This window comes from Suncus etruscus, chromosome 4 (genome assembly GCF_024139225.1).
Source record: "Suncus etruscus isolate mSunEtr1 chromosome 4, mSunEtr1.pri.cur, whole genome shotgun sequence".
Classification (NCBI taxonomy): domain Eukaryota; kingdom Metazoa; phylum Chordata; class Mammalia; order Eulipotyphla; family Soricidae; genus Suncus; species Suncus etruscus.
In genome coordinates, this window is record NC_064851.1 from 57,244,460 (window position 1) to 57,262,963 (window position 18,504).

General features: G+C 38.0%; 1 protein-coding gene across 1 annotated transcript in view; it reads right to left on the reverse strand.

The window, feature by feature from the left end:
- Positions 1-1,017: 1,017 nt before the first annotated feature.
- The window catches only part of LOC126007087 (lebercilin-like), a 38,390-nt gene continuing 20,903 nt past the window's right edge, over positions 1,018-18,504 (reverse strand). The window contains exons 4-7 of the mRNA XM_049772591.1: positions 17,662-17,799; positions 15,891-15,987; positions 1,670-1,761; positions 1,018-1,059 (exon numbers count right to left, since the gene is read on the reverse strand). Of these exons, the coding sequence (XP_049628548.1) occupies positions 1,018-1,059; positions 1,670-1,761; positions 15,891-15,987; positions 17,662-17,799 (369 nt within the window). The remainder of the gene's footprint in view (positions 1,060-1,669; positions 1,762-15,890; positions 15,988-17,661; positions 17,800-18,504) is intronic.

Genomic DNA, 18,504 nt, shown 5'->3' on the forward strand with positions numbered 1-18,504 from the left:
TCAACCTTTATGGAAAGCAATATGGAGATTCCTCCAAAAACTGGAAATCGAGCTCCCATACGATCCAGCTATACCACTCCTAGGAATATACCCTAGGAACACAAAAATACAATACAAAAACCCCTTCCTTACACCTATATTCATTGCAGCTCTATTTACCATAGCAAGACTCTGGAAACAACCAAGATGCCCTTCAACAGACGAATGGCTAAAGAAACTGTGGTACATATACACAATGGAATATTATGCAGCTGTCAGGAGAGATGAAGTCATGAAATTTTCCTATACATGGATGTACACGGAATCTATTATGCTGAGTGAAATAAGTCAGAGAGAGAGAGAGAAAAACGCAGAATGGTCTCACACATTTATGGGTTTTAAGAAAAATGAAAGACATTCTTGCAATAATAACTTTCAGACACAAAAGAGAAAAGAGCTGGAAGTTCCAGCTCACCTCAGGAAGCTCATCACAAAGAGTGATGTGTTTAGTTGGATAAATAACTACATTTTGAACTGTCCTAATAATGAGAATGTATGAGGGAAATTGAGAACCTGTTTAGAGTACAGGCGGGGGTCGGGTGGGGAGGAGGGAGACTTGGGACATTGGTGATGGGAATGTTGCACTGGTGATGGGTGGTGTTAAGAAAAAAAATATTGTTATTCAATAATGGAATACAATGTATATACAATATATTATTATATACAATACATTGCATTATAAAAAAAAAAACAAAAAAAAAAAAACAACACCACCTTCCACTCCCCATTATTTTTTTTTAATAAAAAAAAAAAAAAGTTAAGTAGTGTCCTAGGCCTGGAGTGATAGCACAAAGGTAAAGCATTTGCCTTACATGCTGCCAACCTCGGGTTTGTTCCCCAGCATCACATATGGTCCCCTGAGCTTGCCATGATTAAGTTATGACTACAGAGCCAGGAGCACTGCCAGGTATGATCCAAAAGTAAATAATAAAAAAATGTAAAATACAGTTCAATTCTAAAACTCAAATTTAAGTTACTTTAATTTGTTAGTAAACACACAGCAAAAAATTTTAAAACTACCTAGAAACATAAAAGATAATAAACAGGACAAATTTTTCCTCGCTTCTGCCTCATATTTATAGATATAACCAACTTCTTTGAAGCATCTGAAAGATGTCATGTGAACTTAAGAAGTCTAAAAGTCTTATTTCCTCAAAATAAAAGCTAGTTCTTTCTGAGATAAGATAGAGTACAAGTTTCATTACTGAACCTTAAAAATGTTTGATACCATGTTTTCAGAATAATGTCTTTGTTTGTTGTTTTTGTTTTTGGGCCACATTCGGCGGTGTTCAGGGGTTATAGAAATAGCTCCTGGCAGGCACGGAGGACCATATGGAACACCGGCATTCGAACCAATCACCTTAGGTCTGGGTCGGCTGCTTGCAAGGCAAACACCGCTTTGCTATCTCTCCGGCCCCCAGAATAACTTGTGTGTGTGTGTGGGGGGGGGGGGTTGGGCCACAGGGGTTACTCCTGGCTATCTGGAACCATATGAAACGCCGGGATTTAAACCAACCACCTTAGGTCCTGGGTCAGCTGCTTGCAAGGCAAACGCCACTGCTCTATCTCTCTGACCCCCAGAATAACTTTTAACCTAGAGTTTTATATTCAATTATATTGCTAAACTCACCTGTTTAAGATTCTGTGGTAGTTCTTCGTCCCTGAACTCTTCAGTTTGGATTCCTTTTGTATATACTTTCAGGTATTCAACTTGACATACAGCTATCATGAAAATGATTAAAAATTATTCTAATTATACTGACTGTTACCATTATATGGAATTAAAGTAATAATACATTCAGTACCTAAATGATATGGTAAAAGTTTTGCTCATCTCCATATTTCTCACTATTTCTAGTTCTGGCCTAGGCTTTATAGTAAATTATATAACTTGAGGACAATATTGATGAGTAAATCCTCTTAGCTTTATTGATAGGGAGAGCAGTGGGGCCAAACTGAACAGGATTCACTTTTGGATCACTCAGGGATCACTCCTGGAGGGGCTTAAGTGAACAAATAAGGTGCCAGGAATTGAACCCAGGTACTACCTGGTCACCCGCAAGGCAATCATCCTACACACAATAGTAAATTTCCAGCCCATATCCAAAAGAAATTGCTTTTTGGTTTTTGGGCCACACTCGGTGATACTCAGGGGCTACTCCTAGCTATGCGCTCAGAAAATCATTCTGGCTTGGGGACTATGTGGGACACCAGGGATCGAACCGAGGTTAGCATGTGCAAGGCAGATTCCCTACTGCTTGCAGTACTGCTCCAGCGCCCCTATACCCAAAACTTTTATGTTTAAAATTTTTTAAATACAATATATAATAAAACTTGTAAGAAAAAAAATAAATTTTGTTAAATTATGATGTATAAAATAGCAAAGAATTTATGAGTAAATAACATCTGGGTTTTGCTAATAAACTTCAGAAAAAAAAACCAAAGAATTAAAAAAACATAGTAAAACATATGACTACTAAAATTAGGTGATGTATAAATAAAGTTACATTAAATTATTCTTTCTTAACTAGGGCATGTTTATATATTTTCATAAACATTAAAAATATACAGGAAGGATTGGGGTCAAGACAGCTGTAAAAGAACAGTTCTGTGAGAAAACCTATGGCATCAACACAAAGAATAAAATTTAGCAGAAGAAAACTCCTTTTGAGGGCTCTCACAAAGAAAATTCAATAAGGAGTCATTCTCTGAAGGAAACTCAACTCAACAGAAGGTAGAACCACAGATAATTCTCGAGCAAAGAAGTGCATGCCTTGTATTGGGGAGGGACAAGGAGAGATTGCAAAGAAGTACATGCCTTGTATCAGGGGAAGGGACAAGCAGAGATTGAAAGAAATATATTAACAGCAAGCCCCCAAAGCCAAAACAGGGCAGAAAATTCCATCCGCCATTGAAAAAGAGCTAAATACAAAGAACTCACAGAACACCAATTTAAATGTCAGTACTTGCTAAGCTGAAAACAGACTTGGGTCCTGGAAAGCACAGCACAGTGAACCTCCACCCCTGGTGAGTGGGGAGAACCGACCCTAAAAATCAATCACCAGCCATCCACCAGTTTCATGCTGAACATATAAACAGTTTGTCATTCCAAGAACTCATTTTATACGGAAATGTAAGAATCACAGAGTCTAGACACTTAGTAAACTCAACAAAGGGAGATGTGGCCACATCTGATCAGAACTAGGGCAGTCATTCTGGAGGTTAGGAAAGCCCAGCTATGTCCCAGCTAGTTAGTTTCTGACAGGTTCTCTGTTTTGCACCATCCAGTCAGATGCTAAGCTTATGTCTGACTGCTTCACAATAAATACAATGTTATAGCTTCAACAAGCTCATAACTAAAGAATGCAAATCCAGGGAGCCAGAGCAGTGGCGCAAATGGTAGGGCATCTGCTTGGCTCACACTAACCTAAGATGGATCATGGTTGGATTCCCCGACAATCCATATGGTTCCCAAGCCAGGAACTATTTCTGAATGCATAGCCAAGAGTAACCCCTGAGTGTCACCGGGTGTGCCCCCCAAAAAAGAATGTAAGCCCATCTCCAACCTAAAGTGGAGTACACAAACTGTAAAGAATCTACAAAATTATTTTCAATACCTTGTCCATTTTTTGAAGAGGGTAGAAATATCTTAATTTTTTCTCCCAATTTTTGATGAGGTTAGATAAATTTTTCTTTTTCTTTTCTTTTTTTTGGGGGGGGGGGGAAGGGGCACACCAGGAAGTGCTCAAGGGTTACTCCTGCCTCTGCACTCAGAATCAGGGAGGACCATATGGGATGCTGGGATCGAACCCAGGTTGGACATGTGAAAGGCAAATACCTCATCCATTGTGTTATCACTCCAGCCTAGATGAATTTTTACTGTTGAGTTCTGTCAGTACCTTTTTATCTTAGATATTAGCCTGTTATCTGATGAGTTATACTGTGTTTTATTTTTCTTAAATATATGGTGTTAAATAAATATACTTTGTTTTATTTCCCATACTTTATTTTATTTTTCTTAAATACCACAGATGAGTGAGACTATTCTGTATCTATCGCTCTCCCTCTAACTCGTTTCACTATCATGAGTTTCCATGTCCACTCATTATAGGCAACTTTTATATCTTCATTTTTCTTAACAGCTGCATAAGTATGCCATTGTGCAAGTGTACACTGTTTCTTTAGCCATTTATCTGTTTTCAGGCACCTGTTTTTTTTTCATATTTAGGCTACTGAGAATAGTGATACAATGAATATAAGAGGGAAGAGGGTATTAAATTTTTTTTGTTTTCTTATATCTTGAGGAGTGGTATTAGGAAATCATATGGGAGCTCAATTTCCAGTTTTCTGAGGAATATCCATATTGTTGTCTAGAAAGGCTGGACTAGATGGCATTCTAACCAGCAGACAGTGAGAGTTCCTTTCTACTCACATCCACACCAGCACTGATTGTTTTGTTGTAATGTGTGCCAGTCTCTGTGGTGTGAGACGATACATCATAGTTGTTTAATTTGCATCTTTCAATGATTAATGATCTGTAGCATTTGTATGTGTCTTTTATCCCTCTATATTTCTTCTTTTAGGAAATGCCTGTTCATTTCTTCTCCCCATTTTGATGGGGTTAGATGTTTTGTTCTTATTAAGTTCTGTCAGTACCTTGTATATATTAGATACCAGCCACTTATCTGATGGGTATTGAGTGACTAGTTTCTCCCATTCTGTGAGTGGCCTTTGTATCCTCATCACTATTTCCTATGAGGTACAGAAGCTTCTCAGCATAATATAGTCCCATTTGTTTATCTCCAGTTCCACTTGTTTGGGCAGTGCTGTTTCGTCCTTAAAGTTGCCTTTAGTCTCACTGTCATGGAGTGTTTTGCCTATGTTTTCTTCAATATACATTATAGCTTCAAGTCTAATATCAAGGTCTTTAATCCATTTTGATTTGATCTTTGTGCATGGGATTAAGATAGAGGTCTGGGGATGGAGAGAGAGCATGGAGGCAAGGCATTTGCCTTGCATGCAGAAGGACGGTGGTTGAATCCTGTCTTCCTATATGGTCCCCTGAGCCTGCCAGGAGCGATTTCTGAGCGCAGAGCCAGGAGTAACCCCTGAGCACTGCCATATGTGACCCAAGAAAAAGATAGAGGTCTGAGTTTGATATTTTTCATATGACCGACCAGCTGTCCCAAAATCACTTGTTAAAGAGGCTTTCCTTGCCCCATTTTGCATTTCGTGCCCCTTTATCAGATTAAATGTTTGTCTGTCTAGAGGTCATTCACTGAATACACAGTCTATTCTTTTATCTTGTCTTTATTTATAGAGGGCCTTTATTTAATCCAATTCCATGCTGTTTTAATGACTATTGATTTGTAGCACAAGTTAATGTTGGGGAAAGACATGTCTCCCATCTTCTTTTTTCTAAGCTATTTGTGGGAGTTTATCCAAATGAATTTCAGGAGTGCTTGATTCATTTCTTTGAAGAATGTCATGGATATCCTTAGAGGTACTGCATTCAATCTGTACAATGCATGGGGAGAATTGCCATTTTTAGTGATGTTAATCCTCCCAATCCAAGAACAGTGTATATGTTTCCATTTCCTTGTGTCCTTTTTCATTTCTTTGTATATAGACACTTCACATATTTAGTTATCTTTAGCTTTAAACTTATTTCTTCTCTATCATTATTTGTATATAAGAAGGTCATTGAATTTTGTGTGTTAAATTTGTAGCCTGCAACTTTGCTATACTTTTTGGTAGAGTTTTGGGATTTTTAAAATATAGTATGTCATTTGCAAACAGTGAGAGCCTGACTTCTTCCTTTCCTATCTGGATGCCCTTGATATCTTTTACTTGCCTAATTGCTAAGGCCAGAATTTCAAGTACTAAGTTGAATACAAGTGGTAAAAGGGGGCAGCCATGACTTGTGCCAAATTTTAGATGAAATGGTTTCAGTTTTTCTACACTGTGTATAATATTTTCCATGGGTTTGAATTGGGTGAAATTGCCATGGCTATATTGAGGAAAATTCCTTCTATTCCCACCTTGTTGAAAATTTTCATCATTATTGAATCCATGTGGGCCTGGGCTTCTGTTTTGCGGAATAATTTTGATTAGCACTTTATTTTCTTCAACAGAAAGGGGTCTATTCACATACACTAGATCGTTTTGTTTAACCTTGGGAGATTATAGGAGACCAAAAATTCTCCATTTCTTCCAGGTTCTCTTGTTTTGGGGTAGAGAGTTTCTCAAAGTAATCTCTGATTACCCTTTCAATTTCTATAGTATCTATAGTAATCTTCCACTTTTCATTTCTAATTTGGTTTAATAAATTTCTCTCAATACCTTTATTTGTGAGTCTTGCTAGTGGTTTAACAATTTTTTTTTTTCAGAGAACCAATTCTTGCTTTCATTGACCTTTTAGATTGTATTGTGGATTTCTCACTGACTGCAATGGAAACATACCATAACACTATGTTTTAATGCCTTTATCTTACTATATTTTAAATAACCTCTCAGCTTTTCTGTCCACAGGTGCCCTTGGATACAAAGGGCGGACAAACTAAGATGGCAACTCGGGATACCACACGAGGTACCATACCTTGCTTGCACTACGAGATGGCCACGAGAAAACTCTTTAACATACACTTTATCTCTAGGTTATACCTTCTTTTAGGAATTGAAGCACGTGACCAGTCAGACCACCGAAGCAGTAACTGCTATGTACAGACTTAAACTACAGGCTCTATTCATCGAACACATTCAACCAAACCAGCATTCCCTTGCTATTCTCTCCTCTCTTCTCACTACTTTCTTTTTTTTTTTCTTTCATTTTTCTCTTTTTTATTCTTCTCTTTACTTTTGTCCCTTTCTCTTCTCCCTTTCTTTCTAAGGTATTTTCTCTTTTCTCTCCCTTCATACCCCTCCCATATACCTTCCCCTTTCTCCCCTCCGGAAATCCAACTATCCCTTCACCCCTCAATCCCATCTAGATCTCCCACCATATTAAAACTCTTCACCCTCAGTCCTTAATCTATTAGGCATCAAGATCGACCTCCTACCCAACGAACCAGTACCCAGCACCCAGGCGAGGGGACACCCAGTCAAACCCACACCTCGTCTCCTGCAAGAAAAGACAGCCAACTCCCCTGCGGACTCATGCTGCGAGGCCCACCCTACCAACTCCCCCTAACATGGACTGTTTCTTGAAACCGGACTTAGGTCCAAAAGTATCCCCAATGCAAGAACTCTTCCAAGACCTCCCTGCCGCAAATTTATACCAATCTGAAGAAGGTCAGGGGATGTGATAGAAAGATGCCTGGGAACCCACACACCACAAGAAAAACCCAAAAGACAATGGGAAAAACTGTACTTCCAACATAGGCATAAGACCTGTAATACACCACCTCTTTACCTGCTTTCCCCCAAATGTAAGGTAGTCTTTTGCACCACTTTGGTCCTTTAAAAACTTCGCTAACTCATTTTATTTCTTTTTTTTTAAATTAATTAATTTTTTTAAATGTCTGTCCTACATATACATCTGTGAGCACATACATTTTTATTCCCTTTTTTTTATCGTTTTTGGTTATGTGACCTGTTTCTGTTATCCCCTCTGTCCACCCTCAAATACACCGACAATATAATGTAGCACCATTTCTCCCTGCAAAGGCACACTAAATAAAGGGGAAATCTTACATATAAAAAAAAAGAGCTCTTATCTACTAGAGATAGGAACTCATAGTTGTTTACAATACAGGGATATCTCCTACCTTGAAAATATGTCATGTGGAATCAACTTAGACCTCAGGTGATTAGATACCATTCATCCAGCCTTGAATCCTGGATCCCAGACATAGAAATGGCACAGTTCTTCACAACAGATGCAGGAAACAAATTCCATCCGGGACAGCCTTAATACTGTGGGGTCAACAACAAGGGCCAGCTCTAACATGATATCCTGACAATGAGGCAAATGTGAACAACCTGACTTTAGAGCAGATTAGCCTACCTTACCAGCTAATGACAAGACAAAACCAGAAGACTTGGCACCCTTTGGTAGGTCCAAAAGCCAAGATCGCGATTTAGAGATGACTGGCTGCTAGAACCACGACCAGACTGTATACATCTTGGGACCAATAAAAAAGCCCTAGTTTAGGGTTTGAACTATGACCTGCACAATAATCATGATCCCCAGTCCCAAAGGTCTGGCAGAGACTATTGTAACAGAATGGGGCTTCTGGAAACACAAAGAAAGACACTATCCTAGGTGCCATCCTAGGTTCAATGCAAAGACCAAGATCACCAACCACAGAAGATGGATTAAAATGACACTGAGGGAACAGAACCTCTAGAACCACAAAGACTGACTTCATCATAAGTCCCACCTCAGGATCTGTGCAGATACTGAGACCTCTAAACACAGAGCTCTGATTGTATCACCCTGGACAGAGCAGAAGTCTTCCACACACCACAAAAACACCACCGGGAGAGTAATGATCCTGAGCAAAGTCTAGAGTTGATCCCATGACAGTATACTCCAAGGACGAAGAAACCCCATATTTCTTAGGCCAAGAGAATTCCTTTTCGAATGACCCCAATATTTACTGTGCCAGGGCAGGAGGGAAAAAACAAAAATACAAAAAGCACAAAACCTTGGTTATTTTTTATATATATATATATATTTTTTTTTACCTTCATTTATTATTATTTTTTTTATTTACCTATCTATTTTGGTCGATTTCTCTGTTTGGGTGTGATTATCGAAATTGTTGTCCCCAGTTATACTTATTTTTTTCTCTTCCTTTCTTTTCTTTTGTTATGTGATATGCCATGTTTCTTATTTCAAGACCATGGCGTATTTTTTTGTTTGTTTGTTTTTGTCTGTTTTTTTTTGTTTTGTTTTGTTTTGTTTTTTGTTTGTTTTTTGTAGTGCTTATCAATATAGCTGGAGTCCTCACTGGATATTTGACACTTCTTTTGGTACTGGTGGAGTGTTTCACCTTCTTTTTCTCCTTCATCTCCCAAATCGATGATGAGAGCCTCTAGAAGGATTCCGCCCATTTTCGGGGTATTAGACTCTTACCCCAGTTTATTACTTTTCTCTTTTTCAGGCAAAACCACGAAACTTGAACTAGCTAGTCCTGCCTCCAGTTAGAGGGGGAAATAAGGGAGGCATCAAGACCAAACAGGTGCAAGACTACTAAGTAGTAGGTTAGATACAGAGGGTACCACATATTCTAGCCGCCCTGGGGGTGAGGGAAGAGGAAATGGGAGGTAAGACAAAAACAGAGGTGTAGGGAGGACAATTTGGTGATGGGAATCCCCCGATTTTATGTAAATATGTACCTAAAATATTATTGTCAACAATATGTAAGCCACTATGATCAAAATAAAAATTATATTAAAAATGATAAAGTATAGAAACAAGGAAAAAAAAGATTGTATTGTGGATTTCTAATTCAATAATTTCTGTTTTAAGCTTTATTTCCTTCCACCTGCCTATTTTGGGGGGGAGGGGTGTCACACCCAGCTCAGGGATTATTCCTGGCTCCAGGCTCAGAAATCGCTTCAGCAGGCTCGGGGACCATATGGGATGCCGGGATTCGAACCAATGACCTTCTGCATGAAAGGCAAATGCCTTACCTCCATACTATCTCTCCAAACCTGTATTTTTTTAGTTTATTTTGTTGATCACTTTTCAATTTTATGAGCTGTGCCATAAATTATTATATAGGACCCTTCTTTTTTCTACATAAGTACTTGCAAAGCTATACATTTTCCTTTTAGTAGCACTTTTGCTGTGCCCTACAAATTCTGATTATGTGTGACTTCATTCTCATTTGTTTCCAAGAATCTCTTAATTTCCTCTTTTATTTAGTCTCTGATCCACTGGTTGTTCATTTGTGAGCTGTTTAATTTCCAAATGGTATTTCCTCTGTGGCTGTTTGTAATTCGCTTCTAATTTCAGTGCATTATGATCTAAAAGGTAGTTTGTATAATTTCTAGCCTCTTTATTTCATAAAGATATGATTTATGGGCCAGCATGAGGACTCTTTTGGAGAATGACCCATGTGCACTGGAGAAGTATGTACATCCAGCTTTCTGAGGATAGAGAGCCTGATGTGTGTGTGTATATGTGTGTGTGTGTGTGTGTGTGTGTGTGTATACACATTTATCCCTTAGATATTGTATATTTGTTAGGATTTAGCCCGCTTGACCTATCAAGTGGTGACTGGAATTGCTGTACTCTCCTACTAGTATTGTCTTGCTATTGATGTGTTTCTTTAAATTTATCAGCAATTATTTGAAATATTTTGCTGGTCCCTCATTGGATGCATATATGTTTAGGAGTGTGATTTCTTTCCGTTGTATATACCCCTTGATTATTAAGAAATGTCTTAATTTATTAATAATAAGTTAATAATAATATTATATAATTTATGTTATTATTTATTACTTATTAAATAATAATAACTTATGTTTAAAGTCTGTGCATCTGATAGATACTAGTCTTTTTAAGTGAGTTGTTTGGTTGAATAAAGTGTCCTCCAACCAGTGACTTTGTGTCTGTATTTGTTCTGACTGTTCAGATGTATTTCTTTAGGCAGAAAAAATGTTGGATTCAGCTTTTAGATCCATTTTAACAACTCTGTGTCTCTTAACTGGTGTATTTAGTTACTATATAACAATATACCTACACAGCAAATCAGCAGTCATAAAAGTAATATTCAAAAATCAGTTGCATTTCTATGTGCAAATAATATATTAGCATATAGATTGATTAATATATATTAATATAATAGCATATAGCATTAGCTATACATACTATTAGACTAAACTAATAAACCAATTATGTAGCATTAGTTATATATTAATTAACATGTAATTATTATATAATTATAAACCAACAACCTCATTTGAAACTATCCCAATGGAGCCAGTAATAAAGTGAATAAGGTGCCTGTCTTGCCTGAGGCACCCAATACAGTATTCTAAGACTGCCACAAGTGATCCCTGAGGATGCAGCCAATAGTAAGCCGTGAACACTACCAGGTAGAACCCAAAACTCCTCACTAAAAAGTTGTCTCTTCTACATCAAATACCTAGGAAACAACGTAACAGGATAGTGATACATAAAAATTTGTACAAAAGACTCAAAAGATTTGAAAACTACATGAAAACATATTGTAAGAATTAATATTGTCAAAAAGGACTATACTACCAAAAGCATTATACAGATTCAGTGCAATCCTCCATCAAAACACTGATATTTTCAAGGGCTGAGAACCAGCTCTATTAAAATTGATATGAAGCAAAAACTCCCCCAAATAGTCAAAACAATTATGAGAAACGAAAATGACGTTTGGAGTGGATCTGGAGAGATGACACAGCAGTAAGGCATTTGTCTTGCATGTGGCCAGCCCAGGACAGAAATAGGTTCAAGTCTCAGCATCCTATATGGTCCCCCAAGTCTGCCAGGACTGATTTCTGAGCGCAGAGTTAGGAGTAACCCCTTACATGGCTGGGTGTGGTCCCCCAAAAGACATCCAAAAATGTTTGGAACATTACAGTCCCTGTGTTTAAATTTAACTATAAAGTTATTATTTAGAAAACATCTATAATAATGCAGTCACTCAAGCCAATGAATTGAACTGAGAGCCTCAAAATAATTTATCAGAGATATGGCAGTTATTTCATGATGAAGGAACTTTGACATGGAATGGAGCAAGGAAGATCTAACAGCAATATTAAAAAATCTGGACAGATGTTTACAAAATTTAGAAACTGGATTTATATTCCATGCCATGCAAAAGCATTATCTCAAAATGACTTAAGGACCTGGATATTAGAATCTATAGAGTTGGGTTTTAAGAAAAATAAAAGACATTTTTGCAACAATCCTCAGAGACAAAGAGAGGGGGGCTGGAACTTCCAGCTCACTTCATGAAGCTCACCACAAAGAATTGTGAGTGCAGTTAGAGAAATAACTACACTGAGAACTATCATAACCATGTGAATGAATGAGGGAACTGGAAAGCCTGTCTAGAGGACAGGTGGGGGTGGGGTGGGGTGGAGGAAGATTTGGGACATTGGTGGTGGGAATATTGCACTGGTGAAGGGGGGTGTTCTCTACATGACTGAAACCTAGTCACATCATGTTTGTAATCAAGGTGTTTAAATAAACATATTATTAAAAATTAATAAATAAAAAGCACTTAATATTAAGAAATTTCTATTGGTGGGTGTGTTTGGGAATTGAAATCACTGGGTTATATGGAAGTCCCATTCTTATTTTTTATGAGAAATTGTCATACGGTTTTCAAAAGAGACTGAATCAGGGCCTGGAGAGATAGCACAACGGCATTTGCCTTGCAAGGAGGCGATCCAAGACCAAAGGTGGTTGGTTCAAATCCCAGTGTCCCATATGGTCCCCGGAGCCTGCCAGGAGCTATTTCTGAGCAGGCAGCCAGGAGTAACCCCTGAGCTCTGCCGGGTGGGCCCAAAAATCAAAAAAAAAAAAAAAAAAAAAAAAAAAGAAAAGAAAAAAGAGAGAGACTGAATCAGAGACAACATTCTACTATGACTGACGTTTTGTTTTAAACATCCTCACCAACACCAGTATCCTGAGATTCTGAAAAATGATAAACTAGAAAATAACAATACCTTGGAAACTAGGAAAATGTTTTCCATTTTTGACTATCAAGGGATGTACTAATTTCATCATTTTAATAAAAAATAAATAAGAAAAAAAAGAATCTAGAGTCTTAACATCTATAGAATCTATATTTGATAGTGAATCTATCAGTAGATATAGGAAAAACACAGGCAGAATTATTCAGGATATGGACTTTCTTCATTGATCTGATTACATTGGCAAAGAGGATGAAATTAAAATAAAAAAATCTACATCAAACTCAAAAAATTTTACATGGTACAAGGAATTTACGCTAACATAACAAAGTATCCTATTGAAAGGGAAAACTATTTGCACATTATACATCCAAAAGAGTTGGGGCTGGGTGATGGGTTCTTGCCTTGCATATAGCCCACCCAGGTCAATCTCCATATCCCATATTGATTTTCCTTCAAACCTGCCAGGAATGATCACTAAATGCAGAGCCAAGAGTAAACCCTGAGCATCACTGTATGTGCTCCCTCACCAAAAAAGGTATTTATAACATAAAAACCACTAACCAATAAAAAAAATGGGAGATGAGATGAAGAGACAATATGAACAAGAATCCATGTCACTTATTACCAGAGAAATGCAAACCAATTGATAGTGAGATATTTTCCCATACCAATGAAAATGTTATATTAAAAAAAAGACTCATAACTTGTGTTGGTGAGGATGTTTAAAACAAAACCTCAGTCATAGTTAGTAGAATGTTGTCTGATTCAGTCTCTTTTAAAAACAGTATGACAATTTCTCATAAAAAATAAGAATGGGACTTCCATATGACCCAGTGATTTCAATTCTCAGTATTTACTTGCCAAACACACCCACATTTTCACTTAGTCCAGGGGTAGCGAACACGCGACTCTCAAGCTGCATGCAGCTCCCGGCCAAAATGAATGCGGCTCTTTGCCTCTTATCATTATTTTGTATACTGTGGCTCTTTGCCAAGTTTGGATTTTGTTCTGCTGCTTCTGAGGAGGGACCTCTGAGGAGAGATCTCCAAGCGCGTAGTCCCGTCCCCAGGCTGCCTCATCCCATCTCCCATCCCTCAGAAACAACTGCATAGGCCAGCGAGCGGGGGACAATGTGTCACATGTTGGGTTATACATCTTGCTGTTAGTTCTTAGTGTGGAGGACACAGCACACCCTCACCATCACTGCAGGATTTTGACCCTCACTCAAAATGGCAAAATGCAATTTGTGTTTAATATATTATTGTGAAAATTATATGCTTTTCTGCGAGTTTTTGTTTGTTTTGGCAGGTCACTGCATGGTGTGGCTCTCTGACTCTCACAGTTTAAAATTTTGGCTCTTTGTGTCGAACTTGTTCGCCACCCCTGACTTAGTCTTACATAGAACAACTCATGATATGAAAACAACCTAAATGTAAGTGTATATAGTAGCTATGGCATAGAAGCAAATGAACACAGCTATGCGTAAATATACATTCGTGAAACTCACTGGCATTTGGATGGAACTGTAGGGTACCATGAAAAGAAAAATAAGACTTAGGAAGACAAATATTCATTCATTTGTAATATGCAAAGACAAAACAAGGGGAACAAATAGCATTGACTCATGACAAACGCTGGGCCTTGGATTTATAGTAAGGTGACAGAAGAGTGGTAGGATGTATTGGGCAGTTTGGTGGTGGTGTGGTACAGTATTTATGGACACCAAAACCATACATATGAGGCTGGTACAGCAGTAAGCATTTGTCAACCTGGGTTTGATTGGCACCACATATAGTTCTCTGAGTACCACCAAGAGTAATCCTTGAGTGCAGAGCCCAGGAATAGATCCTGATGTGGTCCCCAAACCAAACAACAAAGAAACCCATAAAAGTTAGAACTATTATAGCCATGTTACCTAAACTTAATTTTTTCAATTTTTAAATAAAACAAGAGGCTGAGAAATAGTGATTAGCCTAGCATTTGCTCAATCTTGGATCTATTCTGACAACTATAGGAACTGCCGGTGCAGTCTTGGAAGTCTCCAGCACTTCAAGGGTACTCCGAATATCCTCAGCACCACATCCCTGTACCTGAGCAGCACAGCAGCCCTATGCCTTTACACTAAATGGCCAATACAGTTGGCCAAGAATTGCAGGTGGAAGATCTCCCCAAATAAATAAATAAATAATGGCACATATATTCCAAAGGAAAGTTATCTACAATACAAGTTTAGAGATTTCAATTAAAAGGTTGAAAGGGGGGGGCGGAGCAGTGGCACAAGCCATAAGGCATTGGTATCATTATGGACCATGATCCAATTTCTGAGAAGGCATGCTCATAAAAAATAGTTACTAGTTGGGGCCAGAACAGTGGTGCAAGTCGCAAGTCATCTAACCTTGCCCAGGTAGCCTAGGACAAACCATGGTTCAATCCCCAGGCGTCCTATATGGTCTCCCAAGCCAGGAGTGTTTCCTCAGCACATAGACACTATAAGAAAATCAGGGAGCTGTAGTGGGGCTCGCCCAGCTACTCGGGAGGTTGAGGCCGGAGGATCGCTTGAGTCCAGGAGTTCTGGGCTGCAGTGTGCTATGTCGATCGGGTGTCCACACTAATTTCAGCATCAATATGGTGACACCGGGAGCGGGGGACCACCAGGTTGCCTAAGGTGGAGTGAACCGGCCCAGGTGGAAAATGGAGCAGGTCAAAGCTCCCGTGCTGATCAGTAGTGGGACAGCCACTGCACTCCAGCCTGGGCAACATAGCGAGACCCTATCTCTAAAAAGAGAAAAAGAAAAAAAAAAAAAGAAGAAGAATGAGGGGCCTAAGAGACAGCATGGAGGTAAGGTGTTTGCCTTTTACGCAGAAGGTCATTGGTTCGAATCCCTGCATCCCATATGGTCCCCCAGCCAGGAGCCTGCCAGGAGCAATTTTTGAGCATAGAGCCAGGAGTAACCCCTGAGCGCTGCCGGATCTGTCCAAAACCAAAACAAAACAAAACAAAAAAACCACACAAATTATTTTTTTTTCTTTTTACGCTGAAGCACTATGATTTACGGTACTTCTAATAATAGAGTTTCATCATTGCAATGTTCGGCATCACATGCCTCCGCAAGACCATTAATTTTTGTAAAACATTTCGTTTCCCCTAGTTTTTCTCCTAATTCAGAATTAATTTTATTAGTAACAAGTAGTAGACAATCATTTTCAATAATAGTTCTTACCATTTTTTCTTGATATGTATTCTCTTTTTTTCTTTATAGAAGAATTTGGTAGATGACTAAAATATGTATTTTTTATATCCGCCTCTCTCTCCTTTTCCTGAAAACAAATGTAATATAACTGCAAATTTAGAGTTTTAGTTAAAATAAACCCAACCATTCACCTTGTTAGTTGGAATTTTCCTTAGCATACTGAAATAGACCTGGTCCTGGATCTGCTTCTCTTTGTAACTTCCAAACTATAGAAATATTACCTTAAGATACTTAAATTAGGACAGAGCAATGATTCTTCTCTGAAAAATGCAACATTACTGGCAGCCAGAAAAAGCAAAAGAAAAAACAATGTAGAATTCATTTTCTACCAAGTCCTCTAATAGAGCTAACAAGAGTTAAATGGTCTTTAAGAAAAGGAATTTAAGTACTGTATTTTTCGGCATATCAAACGACATTTTTGTTTGTTTGTTTTCTTTTCTTTTGTTTTTTGGGTCACACCTGGCAGCGCTCAGGGGTTACTCCTGGCTCTATGCTCAGAAATAGCCCCTGGCAGGCTCAGAGGACAATATGGGATGCCGGGATTCGAACCACTATCCTTCTGCATGAAAGAAAAGGGTCTTACCTCCATCCTATCTCTCAGGACCCATAAAATGACTTTTGAAACGAAAAAAGTCAACCGAACATCAGGGTGTTGTCTTATACACCGAGCATATCCCGAAAAACTTTTCGATATGCCCCTAACGAAAATCGTCTGGATATTGCCACAAAATGAGTTTTCCAACTCGATCCTGCACCAATCACTGCAAGGCTCCTCGGACCTCCTCTCTAACTCGGCCAATCCAAGCAGGCTTTTGATGCATGCAAATTAGACCATGTTCTGTACCCGAATCTACAATGTAAAAAGCCTGCTCAGAATGGCCAGAGTCAGAGAGGAAGTCTAAAATTAGGGGGCCTAGGTCATAAGTCTCAAAAATAGGTGATGAATTGTCAATGAGTTAAAATGGCCACTTTTAGGGTTTTAGGTTGTTGGAGAAACAAAACAACAAAATGGAAACTCTTTGCAAATTCTAATGTCCAAACACTCAATTTTGCATAAAAATTTCAATCTATAACCCACCTTTAAGTATAATTAATATTCTCATTGATGGAAAATCAGTCAATAAGATAAGGCACAGTTTTGAATACAGAGGGGCATATTCAGGTCCCAGTACTCCGTGGTCACCTGAAAACTGCTAGAAGCTACCCTTGTGCATTGAGTTTGAAATTAACCCCTAAGCACCAGTGGATATGACCTCAAAACTATAAACGAAGGAAAATATACCTTTAACAAAATCACACGACCTGAATACTTCCTTTTAACTGTTTTGTGTACAGGAGTCAGTCCTGGATTATAGCCTCAGAAATCTCAAGATACCACAAACACTGCCAGGATCAATCCCAAATACCAAGCCTGAGCAACACTGGGAAGTTTTCCAAAATGCAGCACTAAAAAAGCTCAATTGTTTTTCAGAATTTTACAGTTTATTGTAGCTATGCCATTTCTACTAGTATATTCATCACTTCATTTTTAATACACTTTATGCCGAATCTATTAAGTCTTTTAAAAGTATCGTAGATACTATTTAAAACTGTATAAATTATGTATATAAAGTATCATAGATACTATGAGAATTTTATCAATTATGCTGTGTCAGCTTACAAATATAAATAGTTACTTTGAAATTATGTTTATTTAATAATATTAAAGGAAAATCAATGCAATTTATACCATAATGCATACCTTTAATTTTTGCTGTAACTTTTGTAACTGTTTTCCAAGTATTTTGCTTTGTTCTTGCGCTTCAGCTGTCTTTTTCCTCTCAGCAATCAGTTGTTGTTGAAAACTTGATGTGTTTAATTCAAGATGTTTTTCCAGTTCCTACAACGTGTGCAAAACACATGTAGAATTAAAAATGTAATTCAGTTAAACAGTGAACTTGGCATAAAAACGTTGTAGTGGACTAGAGAAGATGCACAATTCAAACTAGTCTTAGTATTTGAAAATACAAACTGGGAAAAGAATTCGCCAACAAATTAATGAGGTAGTTATTATGAATCTCTCTTTTATTTTAATTTGGTTTGTGGGCCACACACGGTGATGCTCAGGGGTTATTCCTGGCTATACGCAGAAATCACTCCTGTCTTGGGGGACCATATGGGACGCCAGGGAATTGAACCGCAGTCCTTCCTAGGTCAGATGTGTGCAAGGCAAACACCCTATCACTGTGCCACCACTTGGTCCCATTAATCTCCTTTTTACATAATAATTTGTAAATAATTTATCAAACATTTGTCTGAAACATCATGGACAGTGAAGTTGAAAGCAAGGACATGTAAAGACATGAAGAATGCTGGCTTTGGGGAATCAATGATAAGGGACAGTGAAGCTAAAATTGCATAGACTTAGTTGCAATAAATTATTTTGTATCTAAATAAAAAGCATGTGGTTTATAAATTGGATTTAGAAAATTTCATTTTAACATAATTAATTGCCAAGATAACTCCTAACTTCTGGATGATAAAAATAACTTTTATATATTAAGTGTATACTGTAAGTAATGTTTAAAATAAACTTATAAAGAAT